Source organism: Phascolarctos cinereus, unplaced genomic scaffold (assembly GCF_003287225.1).
Source record: "Phascolarctos cinereus isolate Bilbo 61053 unplaced genomic scaffold, phaCin_HiC Scaffold_1;HRSCAF=81, whole genome shotgun sequence".
Taxonomy (NCBI): Eukaryota; Metazoa; Chordata; class Mammalia; order Diprotodontia; family Phascolarctidae; genus Phascolarctos; species Phascolarctos cinereus.
This window is the reverse complement of record NW_027555514.1, coordinates 212,286,490-212,304,067: the sequence shown is the minus strand read 5'-3', so window position 1 is coordinate 212,304,067 and position 17,578 is coordinate 212,286,490. Positions and strand designations below refer to the sequence as shown.

At 37.2% G+C, this 17,578-nt stretch overlaps 1 protein-coding gene across 2 annotated transcripts in view; it reads left to right on the top strand.

The window, feature by feature from the left end:
• FAM186A (family with sequence similarity 186 member A) overlaps positions 1-17,578 on the top strand; it is a 79,492-nt gene that overhangs the window by 38,127 nt on the left and 23,787 nt on the right. For both annotated transcript variants that reach the window (XM_020966038.2, XM_020966039.2), the window contains exons 2-4: positions 2,064-2,256; positions 16,320-16,486; positions 17,220-17,405. In XM_020966038.2, coding sequence (XP_020821697.2) covers positions 2,064-2,256; positions 16,320-16,486; positions 17,220-17,405 — 546 coding nt within the window. The remainder of the gene's footprint in view (positions 1-2,063; positions 2,257-16,319; positions 16,487-17,219; positions 17,406-17,578) is intronic.

The window sequence follows — 17,578 nt, the reverse complement described above, 5'->3', positions numbered from 1 at the left end:
AACAGTTGGTGGCACCTGCCCTTGTGCACCAACTTAATACTACATTCTCTCTATGCTCCCCAAATCAAGAAGAATTCAACGTTATGGGGTTAGGCACTAGAAATAATTTCTATAGTGCCTGAGACCCACACTGGATACTCCCACAAACCATTTGACTCTCACTCTCTTAGCTTCTAGAAGCCACCACATTATAATCAAGTAGTGCCATTCTTAAATAGAAGTAGATCCCTGCAGTTGACTTAGAAAACCATTATTTATGTTGTATTTGTATTTATTTTGTTAAACATTTCCCATTACATTTCAATTTAGTTCAGCCTGCTCTATGGAGTTTTGTTGCTCCATTTGGCCCTCAGCCATGAATTTGACACCTCTGTTCTAACCTCTCTCTCTCTCTCTCTCTCTCTCTCTCTCTCTCTCTCTCTCTCTCTCTCTCTCTCTCTCTCTCTCTCTCTCTGAAACACACCGCTAATCTCCTTATTGATACGCTTGTCACCACCAGTCATCAACCTCTCCTCCTTTGAGGTTTGCTCAATCCAGACAGGTCACCCTGCCTAGATCCTTGTTAACTGAATCATTCCTCTTCCTTTTAGGAATTCAATATCTGATTCACTCTTCCTCTTCACAATAAGCGTCAAGTATGTACTTATGTTGTTGTCCCCATGAAATACCCTTGCTTCCAATTCATCAACTTCCTCAACTCCCACAATCTATACCTACATTCTACCCTAGCCATATACAGGAATGTTCATATCCTTGATCATATCATCACCCACAAGTGTTCTGCCTACTCAATTCACAACTTTGAAATTCCTCTATCCGACCATAACCATCTGTCCTTCCAGGTCTCCCTCACTCCTCCTGACCTCCCCACAATCTCTTGTCACTCCACCCTTCCCTGCTTTTCCAGTTGTCCTCTCAGATCTGGCCTCTCTTTGCTCCCTTCAAAATGTTGACCCTTTATTCAGTTCAAGTTTACACTGTCCATCAGTCCTTGAGTCTTTGTTACATTGTCCCATTGACACCCATTGCTTTTCAAATCCCAGTCCTGTTACTCCCATCTGCCTTCTCTACTTTTGCTCCCATGCTGCTGAAAGATTTTGGGAGAAAGCCACAAAGACATGCTGACTGATTCCACTACAAATTTATGTGATTTGATTTCAAACTAAAATCTCAACTAAACCCTTGCTACTAGATTCTAATCCTTTTATTCTTCCCTAATTGATCCTCTGATTCACTTTGCAATCTAATCCAAACCTCCTCTTAATTCCTGAAGCCACCCATGCCAACCCTCCCACCTCCCTCTTAGCAGATGACCTTGCCTCATACTTCACTGAAAAAAACTGAGGGCATCTGTTGGGAACTCCTCTCCAATTTCACACTTAAAATCATCTCAACATTATCTCCTACTCTATCTTCCTTTGCTTAGATCTCAGAAGTAGAGGTGGCCCTTCATGCTAACTCTAGCCCCTCCATTTCTTCATTTACATAAATAGATATATAGAGCATTTTTTAAGTGCTTACTATGTACCAGACACTGTGCCTTAGCACTGAAGGAAGACAGAAATAAAAGCAAGACAGTCCTTGTATTCAAGTTTACATTCTAATGGGAGAAGATAACACATAAAGAGATGCTGGAAAGGGTGTGAAGGAGGGGAGGGTTCCTATGAGTGACCATAGTGAGATTATTGCTGAAGTCACTTCAACATAAGATGAAAGATCTATTAGAAGCATGGGACCCAGGAGTTAAAATTACAAAAAAAATTTTGCAGTACTGTTGTGACTTTAATAAGATACATGAAATTCTCTAGTTTTAGAGACTGATAAGATTTTTGAGAACAAATCTAAGGGTGCTGAAAAATCTTACACCTTCAAGTTTTAGTTTCCTTATCTATGAAATAGGAAGAATAATCTCTGTCCCTAGCTGCTAGGGGTCTTGTAACAGTAAAATGTGATGATAGATGTGAAAATGCCCTAGAAATACATATGATTGTTCTCAGTTTATGGAGTCAAAGATATGAAAGTTCATCAATGATATAAGTTGAATTTCTCTTTTCTCTTTTAAGGCAAAACATAGTCAATCGAATAAAAGCCATCAGGAATTCTGGGAAAGGCCAGGAAGCCCAGATCCTTTACGTGTTTTTGAATAGACTTGATGGATATCTGAAAAAAGTGATGGAGACATGGACAGTGAAGCAAAGGATTATGGAACACAGACGCAATATATGCACAACAAAGATGATAGACTTATATGGCCAGGTAAACTCTCCCTAAGCTATTGAAAGTATACAGTGAGAAATGATGAGGGTATGAAAACGTTCAAAGAACAGTCATGTTGGACTTTGGAACTGAACCAAAGATATGTTGGTAATTATTTAACAGCCAGCTCTCTGGGGGAAAATGTATACAAGACAGACTTGTAACTTTAATTTGCATTATTGACATTTTTTCCATAACTTTCTTAAGACTGTACAATCAGCAAAATAAAACAAGGTCTGATTTATAGCATTTGCTGATTTCCAAGGGGTAAATACTCACACTGAAACTTTTAACAGTTGGGTCCTTTTGAGCTGATTCCAGAACACACCTGAACTGAGCCTTCTCTTCTTCCTAGGCTGAGGGAGTATGGAGATATTGGCAAGATTCTTTGAGTCTGGAAGAGATTAAGTTAAAGGAGATAGTCATCTAGGAATTGTTCAATTCACTCCTAAGTGGCTTAGGATCTCCTAGCTTTTGGAAGGTTGAGTTGCCAAAGTTCTTGCTGGCATTATGTTTCAAATGAAACTTGGTAGCAGAGCCACAATTAGCACGGGAGTGTTTGTGCCAAGTGACCGATATGCTCCTTCACTTGGTTCCCCAGGGCCTTCATAATCCTTTCCTGGTCTAGTCTACCCACTGAGGCAGTATGCCTCTTATAGGATGCCAGGACTGGAAATCCACCTTGCCCTGAGATAATTGAGGGGATCAAAAGCTAACATGGTGTGTGCTGCCTTCTACCTCCCACTTCTCAGTGGAAAGATCAGTCTTTGCCCTCCCTCTCTGCTGTGCCTGATGAAATTCTCCTTCATCATAATCTGTTCTGCTCATATTCTTTCCATATTCTCACACTCACTGAAACTTAATTTTCTCCACATCTCTTGGCATTATTTTCGAGGCCAGATGGGAGGCAAGAGTCAGAAACCTGGAGTCAGATAGTTACTATCTATGTGACCTTGGGCCAGTCACTCAACTTGCTGAGTCTGTTTCCTTATCTTTAGAAAAAAGAAGAGGTTGAACTAAATAGCTTCTGAGGTCTTTTGTAGTGCGAAATCTATGATCATCTCCTCCTTTTCTTAACCCCCTGATACACAGGGCCAGGCGGAGAAGTTAACATAGTAGCTGGTCTCCCTGCTGCTTTCAGACCATTCCTCTGCCACCATCCCTAAGTATCCATTTCTCCTCCTTCAGTGTTCATTCCGTCTAGTCCAATTTTTTATTGTTGCCGTCCATAGACTTCCAAGCCACTCTTCCTTCTCCCCTGACCTCTCAATTCCTTAGCCTCCTCAATCCCTATTACTTCTTGTGTCCAATCTATCTCATCTATACACAGGAGTAGTCATACCTTAGGCATCCTTCCCCATAAATGAATTTGCTCTAGCTGTTGGAATTCCTAGTTATAATTCAGCTTGGTAATTACTTTTCTCTTTAAAATGAGACTCTGAGGGGAGTATCATAAATTCAGACCAGAAGGGCTTTTACCTAGCATCTAGCTCAATCCCTTAATATTACAGATGAGGAAACTAAGGTCCATTGATATCAAATATCTTACTTGTTCAAGACAGATAGTAAATGAAGAACAAGGATCCAAAACCACATAGGACAGAGGATCACAGATCTAGACCAAGGGGTCATAACCTTTTCTGAGTCTTAAAATCCTTTGGTAGGTCTTCTATGGACCCCTTCTCAGAATAATGTTTTAAAATTAGCTTTAATACATAAGATGACAAAAGAAACTATTTATATTTAAATGCAGTTATCAGAATATTTTTAAGAGTACATGGACCTCGGAGACCACTTAGTCTAACCCCTTTATTTCACAGAAGAAGAAACTGAGGCCCTTGGAAAGGCAAGTGACTTGCCTAAAGTCACACAAATGGGAAGCATCAGAGGTAGGTCCTCTGACTCCAGAGGCAGTAGCGCTTTTCACTGCATTGTACAGAGACTGGATTTTGGTTGTAAGAGGGAATGAGAGTGCCGTGAAAGTCCAAACATCTATTTTTGAAAAGAGTACTAGTCTTAGAGTCAGAAGTCCTGGGCTCAATTCTCTGTTTCCTTATCTCTAAAATAGAGACACACTGGGTTATTGTGAGGAAAGTGTTTTGTAAAACTTACATCATATAGAATGTTAATTATCATGGGATTTAGAGCTGGAAGACCTTGGAGATTATTTAGTCTAACTTCATCATTTTAGAGGTGATGGTTGTTATTGTTTTTCTCTTCCTCCTCCTCCTCTTCCTATTCCTCTACCTTCCCTCCTCTTCCTGCTTTTTTCCACTGCCAATGCTTATTATCTGTGATCTTGGGCAGATCACTTAACCTCCCTGACCATCAGATTCCTTATCTGTAAAATGAGGTAGAATTGGATTGGATAGCCTCTAATGTCCATTTCATCTCTAAATCTGTGGTCCTATCATCTATGAACATCAAGTGATCAATACGCTTTCTATTTTCCAGGCAAGTTGCTAAGCCATGGGGATGCAAAAAAATAAAAAAGCAAAAATAATACACTTAAGGAGCTAATGGAATTCTAATGGAATATCACCACTGTGACAACCATAAACTCCAAAGTGATAAGAGTTTTCTATTGTGAATAACCTTGACAATAACCAGAAAGTAGGGGCATGAGGCAGTATTTCTCAGCTCTGGGCTTTTCAGGCTTTTAAGTCATGGGCTGGTGGATAAAGACCTGAAGACTCTAGGAATCTTCTCAGTCTTCTCATTAGCACATTAGTATTTAGGACAACTCCTGGGTACCTTAGAAGAATAGATGTTGGATAGATGACATATTGGAATGGTTGCTTTCAAAGGTAGTGGGGGTGGAGGGGAAGGAAGAGATCTTAACAACAAGCTTTGGGGAACTAGGATAAAATTGGTGTATAGCTTGAAGTTGTTAATTAGGAATGGCCAGTCTTTATAGGATAACTCAATGGAGAAACCCATGGCAGTTGGAAAAGCAATACAAGAGAAGAGAGGGTAATATAGTAAAAAGAGCTAGATTTGGAGTCAGAGGACTTCTATTCACATCCTGGTTCTGCCACTTACTCCCTACATCAAGAGTCCTTAACCTAGGGCCATGTACTTTAAAAACAAACAGAATTTGGATAATTGCATTTCAAGTTAATTGGTTTCCTTTGTAACCCCATTATTTTATTTGATCCTTTGGTGTCACACACTTACAACTGGTGAATTGCTAGAGCTTGGGTTGCAGTAGGACTAAGCTAAGTCCAGCACCAAAATGGTAAGCCTCAAATGTGCATCTAAGGGCCTAAGGAGATATAAAGGAGTCTAAGTCAGAAACAGCAGATCAAAAGCTTAAGTCACAGGTGGGGAATCAGAAGCCTTGAGGCCACATGTGGCCTTCTAGGTCCTTGGGTGGCCTTTGGGTGGCCTTTGACTAAATCCAAGTTTACAGAACAAATCCTTGTATCAAGAGGATTTGTTCAGTGAAGTTTGGAGTCAGTCAAAGGGCTGCACTTGAGGACCTAGAGGGCCACATGTGGCCTTGAGTAGTAGTAATAGTAGTAGTAATAGTCATAGTTGTAGTTGTAGTTGTTGTAGTAGTATTGCTGGATCAAAGAGTATGCAGTTTTATAGCCCAATAGCATAATTCCAAATTGCTCTCCAGAATGTTTGGATCACTTCACAACTCCAACAGCTTATTAGTGTACTTATTTTCCCTCATCCTCTCCAGCTTTTGTCATTTCTGATAGGTGTGGGGTGGTACCACAGAGTTATTTTAATTTGTACATCTCTAATCAATGATGATTTAGAGCCTTTTTTAATATGACTATAGATAGCTTTGATTTTTTCTTCTGAAAACTGCCTGTTCATATCCTTCGACCATTTATCAATTGAGGAATGGCTCTTATTTTTATAAATTTGACTCAGTTCCATATATATATATATAGATATATAGATATTTTAGGCAATTGGGGTTAAGTGACTTGCCCAGGGTCATACAGCTAGTAAATGTCAAGTGTTTGGTCTGAGGCCAGATTTGAACTCAGGTCCTCCTGACTTCAGGGCCAGTGCTCTATCCACTGCGCCACCTAGATACCCTTTCAGTTCTCTATATATTTGAAAAATAAGGTCTTTATCAAAGAAACTTGCTGTAAAAAATTTTGATATTGAATAGACAATTGTCCATGGTACCTTTTAGCAAAATTCTTTTAATTAGGCTTTTTTTGGCTTTTGCTTTGTCTCAGATCACAATTGCCACTCCTGCCTTTTTTACTTCAGCTGAAGTTTAATAGATTCTACTTTAATCCTTTATTTTAACTTTGTGTGTGTCTTTGTTTCAAGTGTGTTTTTGTAAGCAATATATTGTTGGATTCTGGTTTCTAATCCATTCTGCTATCTGCTTCTGTTTTGTGAGTGAGCTTATTATGTTCACATTCACAGTTATGATTTTTGTGTATTTCCCTCCATCCTATTTTTTTCTGTTTATCCTTCTCTTTCTCTTTTATCCTGTGCCTCCTCAAAAGTCTATTGTGCTTCTGATCACTGCCTCCCTTAATCTGTCCTCCATTTTAGCACCTCCCACCAACAATATCTCTCATCCCCTTCCCCTCCTATTTTCTTACTGGGTTAAGATAGATTTCTATACCCAGCTGAGTACGTATATATATTCTTCCCTCTTTGAACTAGTTTTGATGAGAGTGAGGTTTTTCCCCTCCACATAAAAGCATTTCTTTACATGTCTTTTTTATGTGAGAAAAATTCCCTCATTCTACTTATACCTTTCCTCCTTCTCTAAGGGTATCCCTCTTTTATTTTGGGGGTAGGGGGAGATCATTCCAACATAATCAACTCATACTTGTGCCCTCTGTCTATGTACACTCCTTCTATCTGCCCTAATAATGAGAAAGTTCTTAGGAGTTACATGTATCAACTTCCCATACAGGAATGTGAATAGTTGAACTTTATTGAATTCCTAATGATTACTTTCCTGTTTACCTTTTTATGCTTCTCAAATCTTGTATTTGAAAGTCAGATTTTCTATTCATCTCTGGTCTTTTCATCACAAATGCTTGAATTTCATTAAATTTACGTTTTTCCCCATGAAGGATTATACTCAGTTTTGCTGGGTAGGTGATTCTTGGTTGTAATCCTAGCTTCTTTGCTCTCCAAAATAGCATATTCCAAGCCCTCTGATCCTTTAATGTAAAAGCTGCTAAATCTTGTGTTATCCTGACTGTGACTCCATATATTTGAATTGTTTCTTTCTGGCTACTTGCAGTATTTTTTGCTTGACATGGGAGCTCTGGAATTTGGCTAAAATATTTCTGGGAGTTTTCATTTTGGATTTCTTTCAGGGGGTGATTGGTGGATTCTTTCCATTTCTATTTTACCCTCTAGTTCGAGGATATCAGGGAAGTTTTTCTTGATAATTTCTTGACAGATGATATATAGGCTTTTTTTTTAAATCATGGCTTTCAGGCAGTCCAATAATTCTTAAATTATCTCTCCTCAATCCATATTTCCAGGTCAGTTTTTCCAATGAGATGTTTTATATTTTCTTCTGTTTTTAAATTATTTTTACTTTATGTTAATCTTTCCTGATATCTCATGGAATCATTAGCTTCCATTTAGGGTACAGGAGTGTTCAGGGTAGACTAGTACCTCTGGTATGAGGGCAGCTTTCCACCTTTGATTTCCACCTGATTTACCCAACTCTTACCTGTGACTAAGAGCAGTGGCCACACTCCAGTAAACCATTTTGGCAGACAGGCTAATCCAAGTTGAGGGTAACAAAGGGGTCTCAAACCCATTGGTGAGTTAGGGGGAATGTCTACATAAGCATGTAAAGACTTCATCTAGCAGAATGGGTAGTTGAGGACAGTTTGTTCCAACAGCCATGAAAGTGACTGAAGCACATGCTGTGGAGTGCTTAGAGCTTGATTAGACATTAAAGACACCAAGGTCATCCACTGCATTCTGAGCCATCACTAGTCATCTTAACTTTTATCTTGCCACTGGGATCTTCTGATGACTCTGAAAGAGAAAGTAAGGCTGATGACTTCAAGCAACTTTGCCTCACTTAAATCCAATTTATGCACTAGTCAAAAAATATCACCCATAAAATTTTACCATTTTCACTTACTTCAAAGTCCAGTGGTTACAGACAAGTGATGAAGCAGCAAATATTGATACACTAGGAGATGTAGTCACAGCCCTGCACACAGGTGGCCCAGGCTATAGGGTCATCTTCTCACTGGCCTGAAGTCTGAGAAGCCTTTTTTAATGACCACACTGCTCATTTCCTGGTGTTAGGAAGGGGGCTAGAAAAGGTACCAAAAAAATTGTCTGCTTCACCCAACTCTGGCCTGCTTACTGTGGTAAGTGGAGATCCCACTCTGTGGTGGACGCACACACAAAAGAAAATATAAAAAAATCTTTTGTGATGATTCCACTTACCATCGGTACATGGAATGTGTGCATGCTTATGGACAACATGAAATCCAGGAGACCTAAAAAGCTGGCAAATGAATGCCTCTACCCAAGTCAGAACTGGATATAGGTTTTTTCTGGAGTGGTCATAGGGATGGGGAGTGGGGTGTGACTACAGTTCCTAGTGTATCTGAATGTGAAACAGCGTTAGAATAATGACTCAAAACAAATTCTGGAGTGGCAGAACCAATAAAAGGACAGGGTGAAACAATTTTCCAACCCATGACAACTTAGAAAGTCAACAGGACAAGCCTGACTCCCTAGGATGAGAGTGGAGTGAAGTCCACACAGATCATGCCAGAGTAGGCCACACCTAGTAAGCCTACAGAAAGCCTTGGTGGCAGACTCCAAAGCTCTCAGCCTACAGATGGTAAAGGGTTTGGATAACTGATCAGAAGGAGATTACAGAGGACCCTTTGCTGTCACTGGGAGCAAGACTCTATTACATTGCCATATATGGTTCTGAGTCACAGTCTCAAGGTGAAGAGGAGGGTTAGCAGGAACAGGGAACCCTGGTCATAGTTCCAGGGTAGAAAAGAGTGCTTGTGTTCACTTATAGATCAGAATACAGGCCAGGAGAGCAATGACCACACCTCTCCTTAGACTGTACCACCTTGGAAGAATTGAAAACTTACAGACCCCCAGAACTAGCTCTGAACACAGTAGCATGAAAAACCTGAAGCTTGGGACAGTGCTCCCTCCACCCCAGTAGCAGAACCCAATTTTAACATAAGGTTAGAAGTCAAGAAATAGGCCAGAAAAAGGAGCAAGCAACAAGAAAAGAAGCCAACCATAGAAAGTTACTATGTGACAGGGAGGATCAAAACACGAATTCAGAATACAACAAAATCAAAGCCAAAAACAAAACAAACAAACAAAAAAAAACCATGCAAAGCCTGAAAGAAAAATGTAAATTGGTCTCAGGCCCTGGGAGAGTTCAAAAAAGATTTTAAAAATCAAATAATTGAAGTAGAGGAAAAATTGGAAAAGAAATGAGAGTGATGCAAGAAAACCATGAAAAGGGGCAGCTAGGTGGCACAGTGGATAGAGCACTGACCCTGAAGTCAAGAGGACCTGAGTTCAAATCCGACCTCAGACCAAACACTTGACACTAGCTGTGTGACCTGGGCAAGTCACTTAACCCCAATTGCCTAAAAAAAAACAAAAAAAGCAAACAAAGAAAAACATGAAAAAAGAGTCAATAGCTTGGTAAAGGAGGAACAAAAAATACTGAGGAAAATAACATCTTAAAAAACAGAATGAGTAAAATGTTTTTTTTTTAAAGGGCGTAAAAATCCACTGGAGAGAAAAACTCCTTAAAAAGCAGAATTGGCCAGATGGAAAAGGAGATACAAAAGCTCACTCAAGAAAAAATTCCTTAAAAATTAGAATTGGGCAAATGGAAGCTGATGACTCTATGAGACATTAAGAAACAATAAAACAAAATCAAAAGAATGAAAAAAATAAAAGAAAATATGAAATATCTCACTGGAAAAAGAACTGACCTATACAATAGATCAGGGAGAGATAATTTAGGAAATATTGGACTTTCTAAAAAGTATGATATAAAAAATTGAGCCTACACATCATCTTTCATTTTTCTATTTTTTTATTATTTTATTTTATTAATTTATTTTGATTTATCAACAATCACTTCCATATGTTTTTGAGTTTAAAATTTTTCTCCCCCTTCCTCCCCTCTACCCTCCCCAAGATGGCACACAATCTGATATAGGCTATACATTTACATTCCTATTAAACATATTTTCACATTAGTGAAGTTGCAAGTAAAAATTAAAACCAATAGGAGGAACCATCAGAAAGAGGAAACAAAACTCAAAAGAAGGGGAAAAAATGATAGCGATTCAACTTCCGTAGTTCTTACTTTGGATGTGGATAGCATTTTCTATCACAAGGCCTCTGGAGATGTCTTAGATCCTTGTAATGCTGAGAAGGGTTAAGTTTAACAATATTAGTCATCGCACAATGTGGCTGTTATTGTGTACAAAGTCCTCTTGGTTCTGCTCACTTCACTCAGCATCAGACCATATAAGTCTTTCCAGGTTTATCTGAAGTCATCCTGTTTATCATTTCTTATAGTACAATAGTATTCCATTACATTCATATACCACAACTTGCTCAGCCATTCCCCAATTGATGGGCATCCTCTCAGTTTCCAATTCTTTGCCACCACAAAAAGAGCTGCTATGAATATTTTTGTACATGTGGGTCCTTTTCCAATTTGTATGATCTCTTTGGGATATAGCCCTAGAAGTGTTATTGCTGGATGAAAGGGTATGCACATTTTTATAGCCCTTTGGGCATAGTTCCAAATTGTTCTCCAAAATGGTTGGATCATTTCACAACTCCACCAACAATGCATTAGTGTTCCAGTTTTCCCACGTCTCCAACATTTATCATGTTCTGTTTTGTCATACACATCATCTTTCAAGAAATTATCAAGAAAAACTTCCCTGATATCCTAGAACCAGAGGTAAAATAGAAACTGAAAGAATCCAACAATTACCCCCTGAAAGAGATCCAAAATGAAAGCTCCCAGGAATACTTTAGCCAAATTCCAGAGCTCCTATGTCAAGGAGAAAATACTGCAAGTAGCCAGAAGGAAACAATTCAAATATATGGAGTCACAGTCAGGATAACACAAGATTTAGCAGCTTCTACATTAAAGAATCAGAGGGCTTGGAATATGATATTTTGGAGAGCAAAGAAGCTAGGATTACAATCAAGAATCACCTACCCAGCAAAACTGAGTATAATCCTTCAGGGGAAAAAAACGTAAATTTAATGAAATTCAAGCATTTGTGATGAAAAGACCAGAGATGAATAGAAAATTTGATTTTCAAATACAGAACTCAAGAGAAGCTTTAGGGAAACTGGAAAGAGAAGTCAAAAGGGATTCAGTAAGGTTAGACTGTTTACCTTCTTACATGGGAAGCTACTAAGAACTTTCTTATTATTAGGACAGTTAGAGGGAGTGCGCATAGAGGGCATATATGTAAGTTGACTTCAATGGGATGATATCCAAACAAGTAAAAATAAGGGGTAAGAAAAAGGGATGTACTTGGAGAAAGGGGAAGGGAGAAGTAAAATGGGGTAAATTATCTCACATAAAAGAGGCACAAAAGAGCTTTTAGAGTGAAGGGGAAGATGGGGGAGGTGGCAAGCAACACTTGAACCTTACTCTCATTTGAATTGGCTTAAAAGAGGAAATAGCATACACACTCAATTGGGTATCAAAATCTGTCTTACCCTATAGGAAAGTAGGAGAGAAAGGGCATAAGAGATAGAAGAGACAGTAGATTGGGGGAGGTGGTGGTCAGAAGCAAAATGTGTTTGAGGAGGAACAGGGTGAAAGGAGAAAGAGAAAAAGATAAATGAGAAAAAAGCAGGATGGAGGGAAATATACAATAATCATAACTGTGAATGTGAATGGGGATGAATTCACCCAGAAAAGAGAATTAGATAACAGAGTAGATAAAAAATCAGAGTCCTACAATATATTGCTTACAAGAAATACACTTGAAGTAGAGAGATGCACATAGAGTAAAGGTAAGGGGCTGGAGCAGAATCTATTTTGCTTCAGCTGAAATAAAAAAAAAAAAGCAGGGATAGCAATCATGATCCTCAGACAAAGCAAAAGCAAAAATAGATCTTATTGAAAGAGACAAGGAAAGAAACTATGTCTTGCTAAAAGGTACCATAGACTATGAAGTAGTATCAGTACCAAATAAATATGTACCAAGTGACATAAAATCCAAATTCTTTAGGGAAAAGTTAAATGAGTTAGTTACAGGAGGAAATAGACAGTAAAACTATACAAGTGGAAGGGCCTTGACTTTTCCCTCTCGGAATTAGATTTTTATTTTTTTAGAACTAGATAAATCTAACAAAAATAGAAAAGAAAGAAGTTAAGGAGGTGAATAGAATTTTAGGAAAGTTAAATATGATAGCCCTCTGGAGAAAATTGCATGGGGACAGAAAGGAATATACCTTTTTCTTAGTGGTACATGGCACCTACACAAAAATTGACTGCGTATTAAGGCATAAAACCCTCACAAACAAATGCAGAAAAGCAGAAATGTTCAATGCATCCTTTTCAGATCATAATGCAATAAAAAAAATTGTATTCAATAAAGGACTGTGGAAACATAGATTAAAAATTAATTGGAAGTTAAATAATCTAAACCTAAAGAACAAGTGGGTCAAAGAATAAATCGTAGAAACAATAATTTCAAAGATACAGCATACCAAAATTTTTGGGTGCAGACAAAGCAATACTTAGGGGAAACTATATTTCTAAATGCTTACATCAATAAAATAGAGAAAGAACAGATCAATGAACTGGGCATGCAACTAAAAAAAGTAGAAAAAGAACAAATTTAAAATTCTCAGTTAAACACCAAATTAAAAATCCTGAAAACTAAAGGAGAGAGTAATAAAATTGAAAGTAAGAAAACCATTGAACTAATAAATAAAACTAGGAGCTGATTTTATGGGGGGAAATAGATAAAGCATTGGTTAACATGATTTTTTAAAAAAGAAAGAAGAAAACCAATTTACTAGTATCAAAAATGAAAAGGATGAATTCACCACCAACGAAGAGGAAATTAAAGTGATTATTAGCAGCTATTTTTGCCAAATTATATGCTAATAAATCTAACAATTTAAGTAAAATTTATGAATATTTACAAAAAAATAAATTGCCCAGATTAACAGAAGAGGAAGTAGAATGCTTAAATAACCTTATCTTAGAAAAAGAAATTAAACAAGCCATCAATGATCTCTCTAAGAAAAAATCCCTAGGGCCAGATGGTTTTAGAAGTGAATTCTACCAAACATTTAGGAACAATTAATTCCAATACTATAAAAAATTTGGAAACAATAGGCAAAGGACTCCTACCAAATTCCTTTTATGACACAAATACTGATACGTAAAGCAGGAAGAGCCAGAACAGAGAAAGAAAACTATTGACCAATTTTCTTAATGAATATTGATGTAAAAGTTTTAAAATAAAATGGTAGCAAAGAGATTACTGCAATATATCAAAAAGATCATACATCATTACCAGGTGGGATTTATACCTTGAATTCTGGGCTGGCTTTTGACAAAATGCAGCACTCATTCCTATTAAAAACACTAGAAAGCACAGGAATAAATGGAGCTTTCCTTGAAATGATAAATGGTTATCTATTTAAAACCATTAGCAAGTATTATCTGTAATGGAGATAAGCTAGCCTTCCCAATAAGCTCAGAGGTGAAGCAAGGGTGCCCATTATCACCACTATTACTTCCCAATAAGCTCAGAGGTGAAGCAAGGGTGCCCATTATCACCACTATTATTCAACAATGTACCAGAAATGCTAGCCATAACAATAAGAGAAGAAAAAGAAATTGAAGGAATTAAAATAGGAAATGAAGAAATAAAACTATCATTCTTTGTAGATGATATATGGTATACTTAGAGAATCCTAAAGAATCAAATAAAAAACTAGTTGAAATAATTAAAAACTTTAGCAAAGTTGTAGGATATAAAATAAACCCACATAAATCATTAGCATTTCTATATATTATCAACAAAGTCCAAAAGCAAGAGATAGAGAAATTCCATTTAAAATAACCACAGACTGTATAAAATACTTGGGAGTCTATCCGCCAAGACAAACCCAGAAACTATATGAACACAATGACAAAATACTTTTAACACAAATAAAGTCAGATCTGAAAAAAAATGGAAAAATATCAATTGTTCATGGATAGGCCAAGCCAACATAATAAAAATGACAATTCTACCCAAATTACTTATTCAGTGTCATACAAGTCAAACTACCAAAAAATATTTCATAGAGCTAGAAAAAAAAATAACAAAATTCATCTGGAAGAACAAAAGGTCAAGAATATGAAGGAAATTAATGGAAAAAAAAAACTGAGGGAAGATGGCCTAGCTGTATCAGATCTGTTACAAAGTGGTAATTATCAAAACTATCTGGTACTGGCTAAGAAATGGAGAGGTGGAACTTATTTAGTATGCAAGACACAGTAGTAAGTGACCATAGTAATCTAGTGTTTGATAATCAAAGGTCCAAGTTTTGGGGACAAGAGCTCATTTTTTGACAAAAACTGCTGAGAAAACTGGAAATCATTTCAGCAAAGCTAGGTATAGACCAACATCTCACACCATATACCAAGATAAGGTCAAAATGGATACATGATTTAGACACAAAGGGTGATTAGGGGAGCATGGAATAGTTTACCTGTGAGATCTACATATAAGGGAAGAATTTATGAACAAACAAAAGAGAGAGCATTACTAGATATAAAATGGATAATTTTGATCACATTAAATTAAAAAGGTTTTGCACAAGTTAAACAAATACAGCCAAGATTAGAAGGAAAGCAGAAAACTGGGGGAAATTTTTTATAGTTTATCTCTCTGATAAAGACCTCATTTCTCAAATATATAGATAACTAAGTCAAATTTGTGAGAATAAAAGTCATTTCCCCAATGGGTAAATGGTCTGAGAATGTGAACAGGCAGTTTTCAGAAGAAGAAATCAAAACTATATAGTCATATGAAAAAATGCTCTAAATCACTATTGATTAGAGAAATACAAATTAAAACACCTGTCAGATTGGCAAACATGACACAAAAGGAAAATCACAAGTTTTGGAAGGAATGTGGGAAAATTGAGACACTAATGCACTGTTCATGGAATTGCAAATTGATCCAATCTTTCTGGAGAGGAATTTAGAACTATGTCCTAAGGACTATAAAACTGCATACCCTTTGCTCCAGCAATATTACTACCAGGATCTATATCCCAAAGATAGTTAAAAAGAAAAAAAAAAAGGAAAAGGACCTATATGTACAAAATATTTATAGAAACTCTTTTTGTGGTGGCAAAGAATTGGAAATTGAGAAGATATCCATCCATTGGGGAATGGCCGAACAAGTTGTGGTACATAATTATGATAGAATACTATTGTACTATAAGAAATGATGAGTAGGATGCTTTCAGAAAACATGAAAAGACTTACACGAACTAATGCAAAGTGAAGTGAGTAGAACCAAGAGAACATTGTACACATTAAAGCAGTATTGTACAATGATGAACTGTGAATGACTTAGCTTTTCTTTGCAATACAATTACCTAGAAAATTCCAAAGGACTCATGATGAAAATTGCCATCTACCTCCAGAGAAAGAACTGATGGAGTCTGAATGCAGATTAAAACATACTGTTTTTTATTTTTCTTGTTTTGTTTTTATTTTGGTCTGTGTTTTCTTTCACATGATTAATATGGAATTATATTTTGGTGACTGCACATGGATACCTATATCAAATTGCTTGCCTTCTTAATGAAGGGGGAGGGGCGGGAGAGAGGGAAAGAATATATTACTCGAATTTCAAAAACAAATATTATAAATTGTTTTTACATGCAATTACAAAAAAATTTTTTTTAAAAAAGGATGTTCCCTAAAGGGGAAAAGACATCAAAAGCAAAACTTTTACATAGGGGTTGGTACACAGTGAATTTTGCTTGAGGATTTCTAACCTGCTTTATTGACTCTTTTCTCTGTCTTCATCTTTTAGATCAAAAAGAGATATAATATTAAACTTAATTATCCAGTACCCTTGGTCATCCACAAAAAGGAGCCAGACCATCCTTTGAAAGCTGTGTGCTTCAAACATGTGGTTCAATGGTCACTCCCAGAGAAGGTGGAAAAGAAAAAAGAATTTGAAATATTCAAGGCACTTGAGTATGTGACAAATATATTATTACAACATTCTCCAGGGTGACATTATATGGGCAGAATGTTTCTCTCTTCTTCTTAATGTGGTGTGGTCCACCAGAATATTTGTGTCAACTGTTTGACTTACGCTATTTATGGACATTTCCCCTAGAAAAATATAGCTTTGTTTCATTGTTTTGTTTTGTTTTTAAAAGAGCTTTATTCTCCTTCAGAAAGAGTCAGGCTTTTAAAAATTCAAAAATAAATATTATAAAACCAACCCCCTTTTTGTGTAAGTATATATGGGGAATGACAAGAATTGGAGGTAGGAAAGAATTATTTACCTCTACTTTATTTATGCCCCAAATAGTTTTTTTTTAAAAAAGCCCCAGAGAGGAAGTTGGCACTTCCACAATGAGTAATGATTGAGAAAGACCATATAAATGTAGCCTTGGTAGTTCTTTAAGGAACCAATGCTCCTTGGATTTCTCTAAAGAGTTCTAAATGGGCACAGCTTCCTTTTCCCAGAAGCTAGTCCTCCACATGGAGTCCTAAGTAGGGGTGGAGGTGTGTGGAAGAATGATAAGCAAAACAGGATCACAGTGCAGGGAGAGGATGGTGAAAGAGATAGTAAGAGGGTACTAGTGGATTGCCCTTCATGAAAAGAAAAGTAGAATGGGACTTGGACATAGAATATTTGGGTTGGTTGTACAACCCAGAAGAGCTTATTGCTTCCTAATATAGCTCCCTAATTTTTTAGGAAACAGAAGGACAAGGTAGAGGCCATTTGGCGAACTGATGTGTCCTCCTCCAGTTACCCAATAGAAACAAAAACACCTATGAAATTACTCTGGGATCAGGTTGGTGGGTATCCAGATATTCCCAGACTGCTGGAATTAGATATCCATTCTACCTTCAGGAAATCTCTTGCATCTATTCAATCAAGGTAAGTACCTGACTAGAGGGTTTGGATCTGGGCAGTTGAGCTGGTTGGTTGGTTGGCACTTGAATATGTTGGGTTTTTCCTAGTCTTTGTAACTTCATTCCCCCTTACTCATGTACCCTGGAGCTGCTACTGGAAAGTACTGGAAAGAAGCAGGTGGGATTTGTTGATAATTT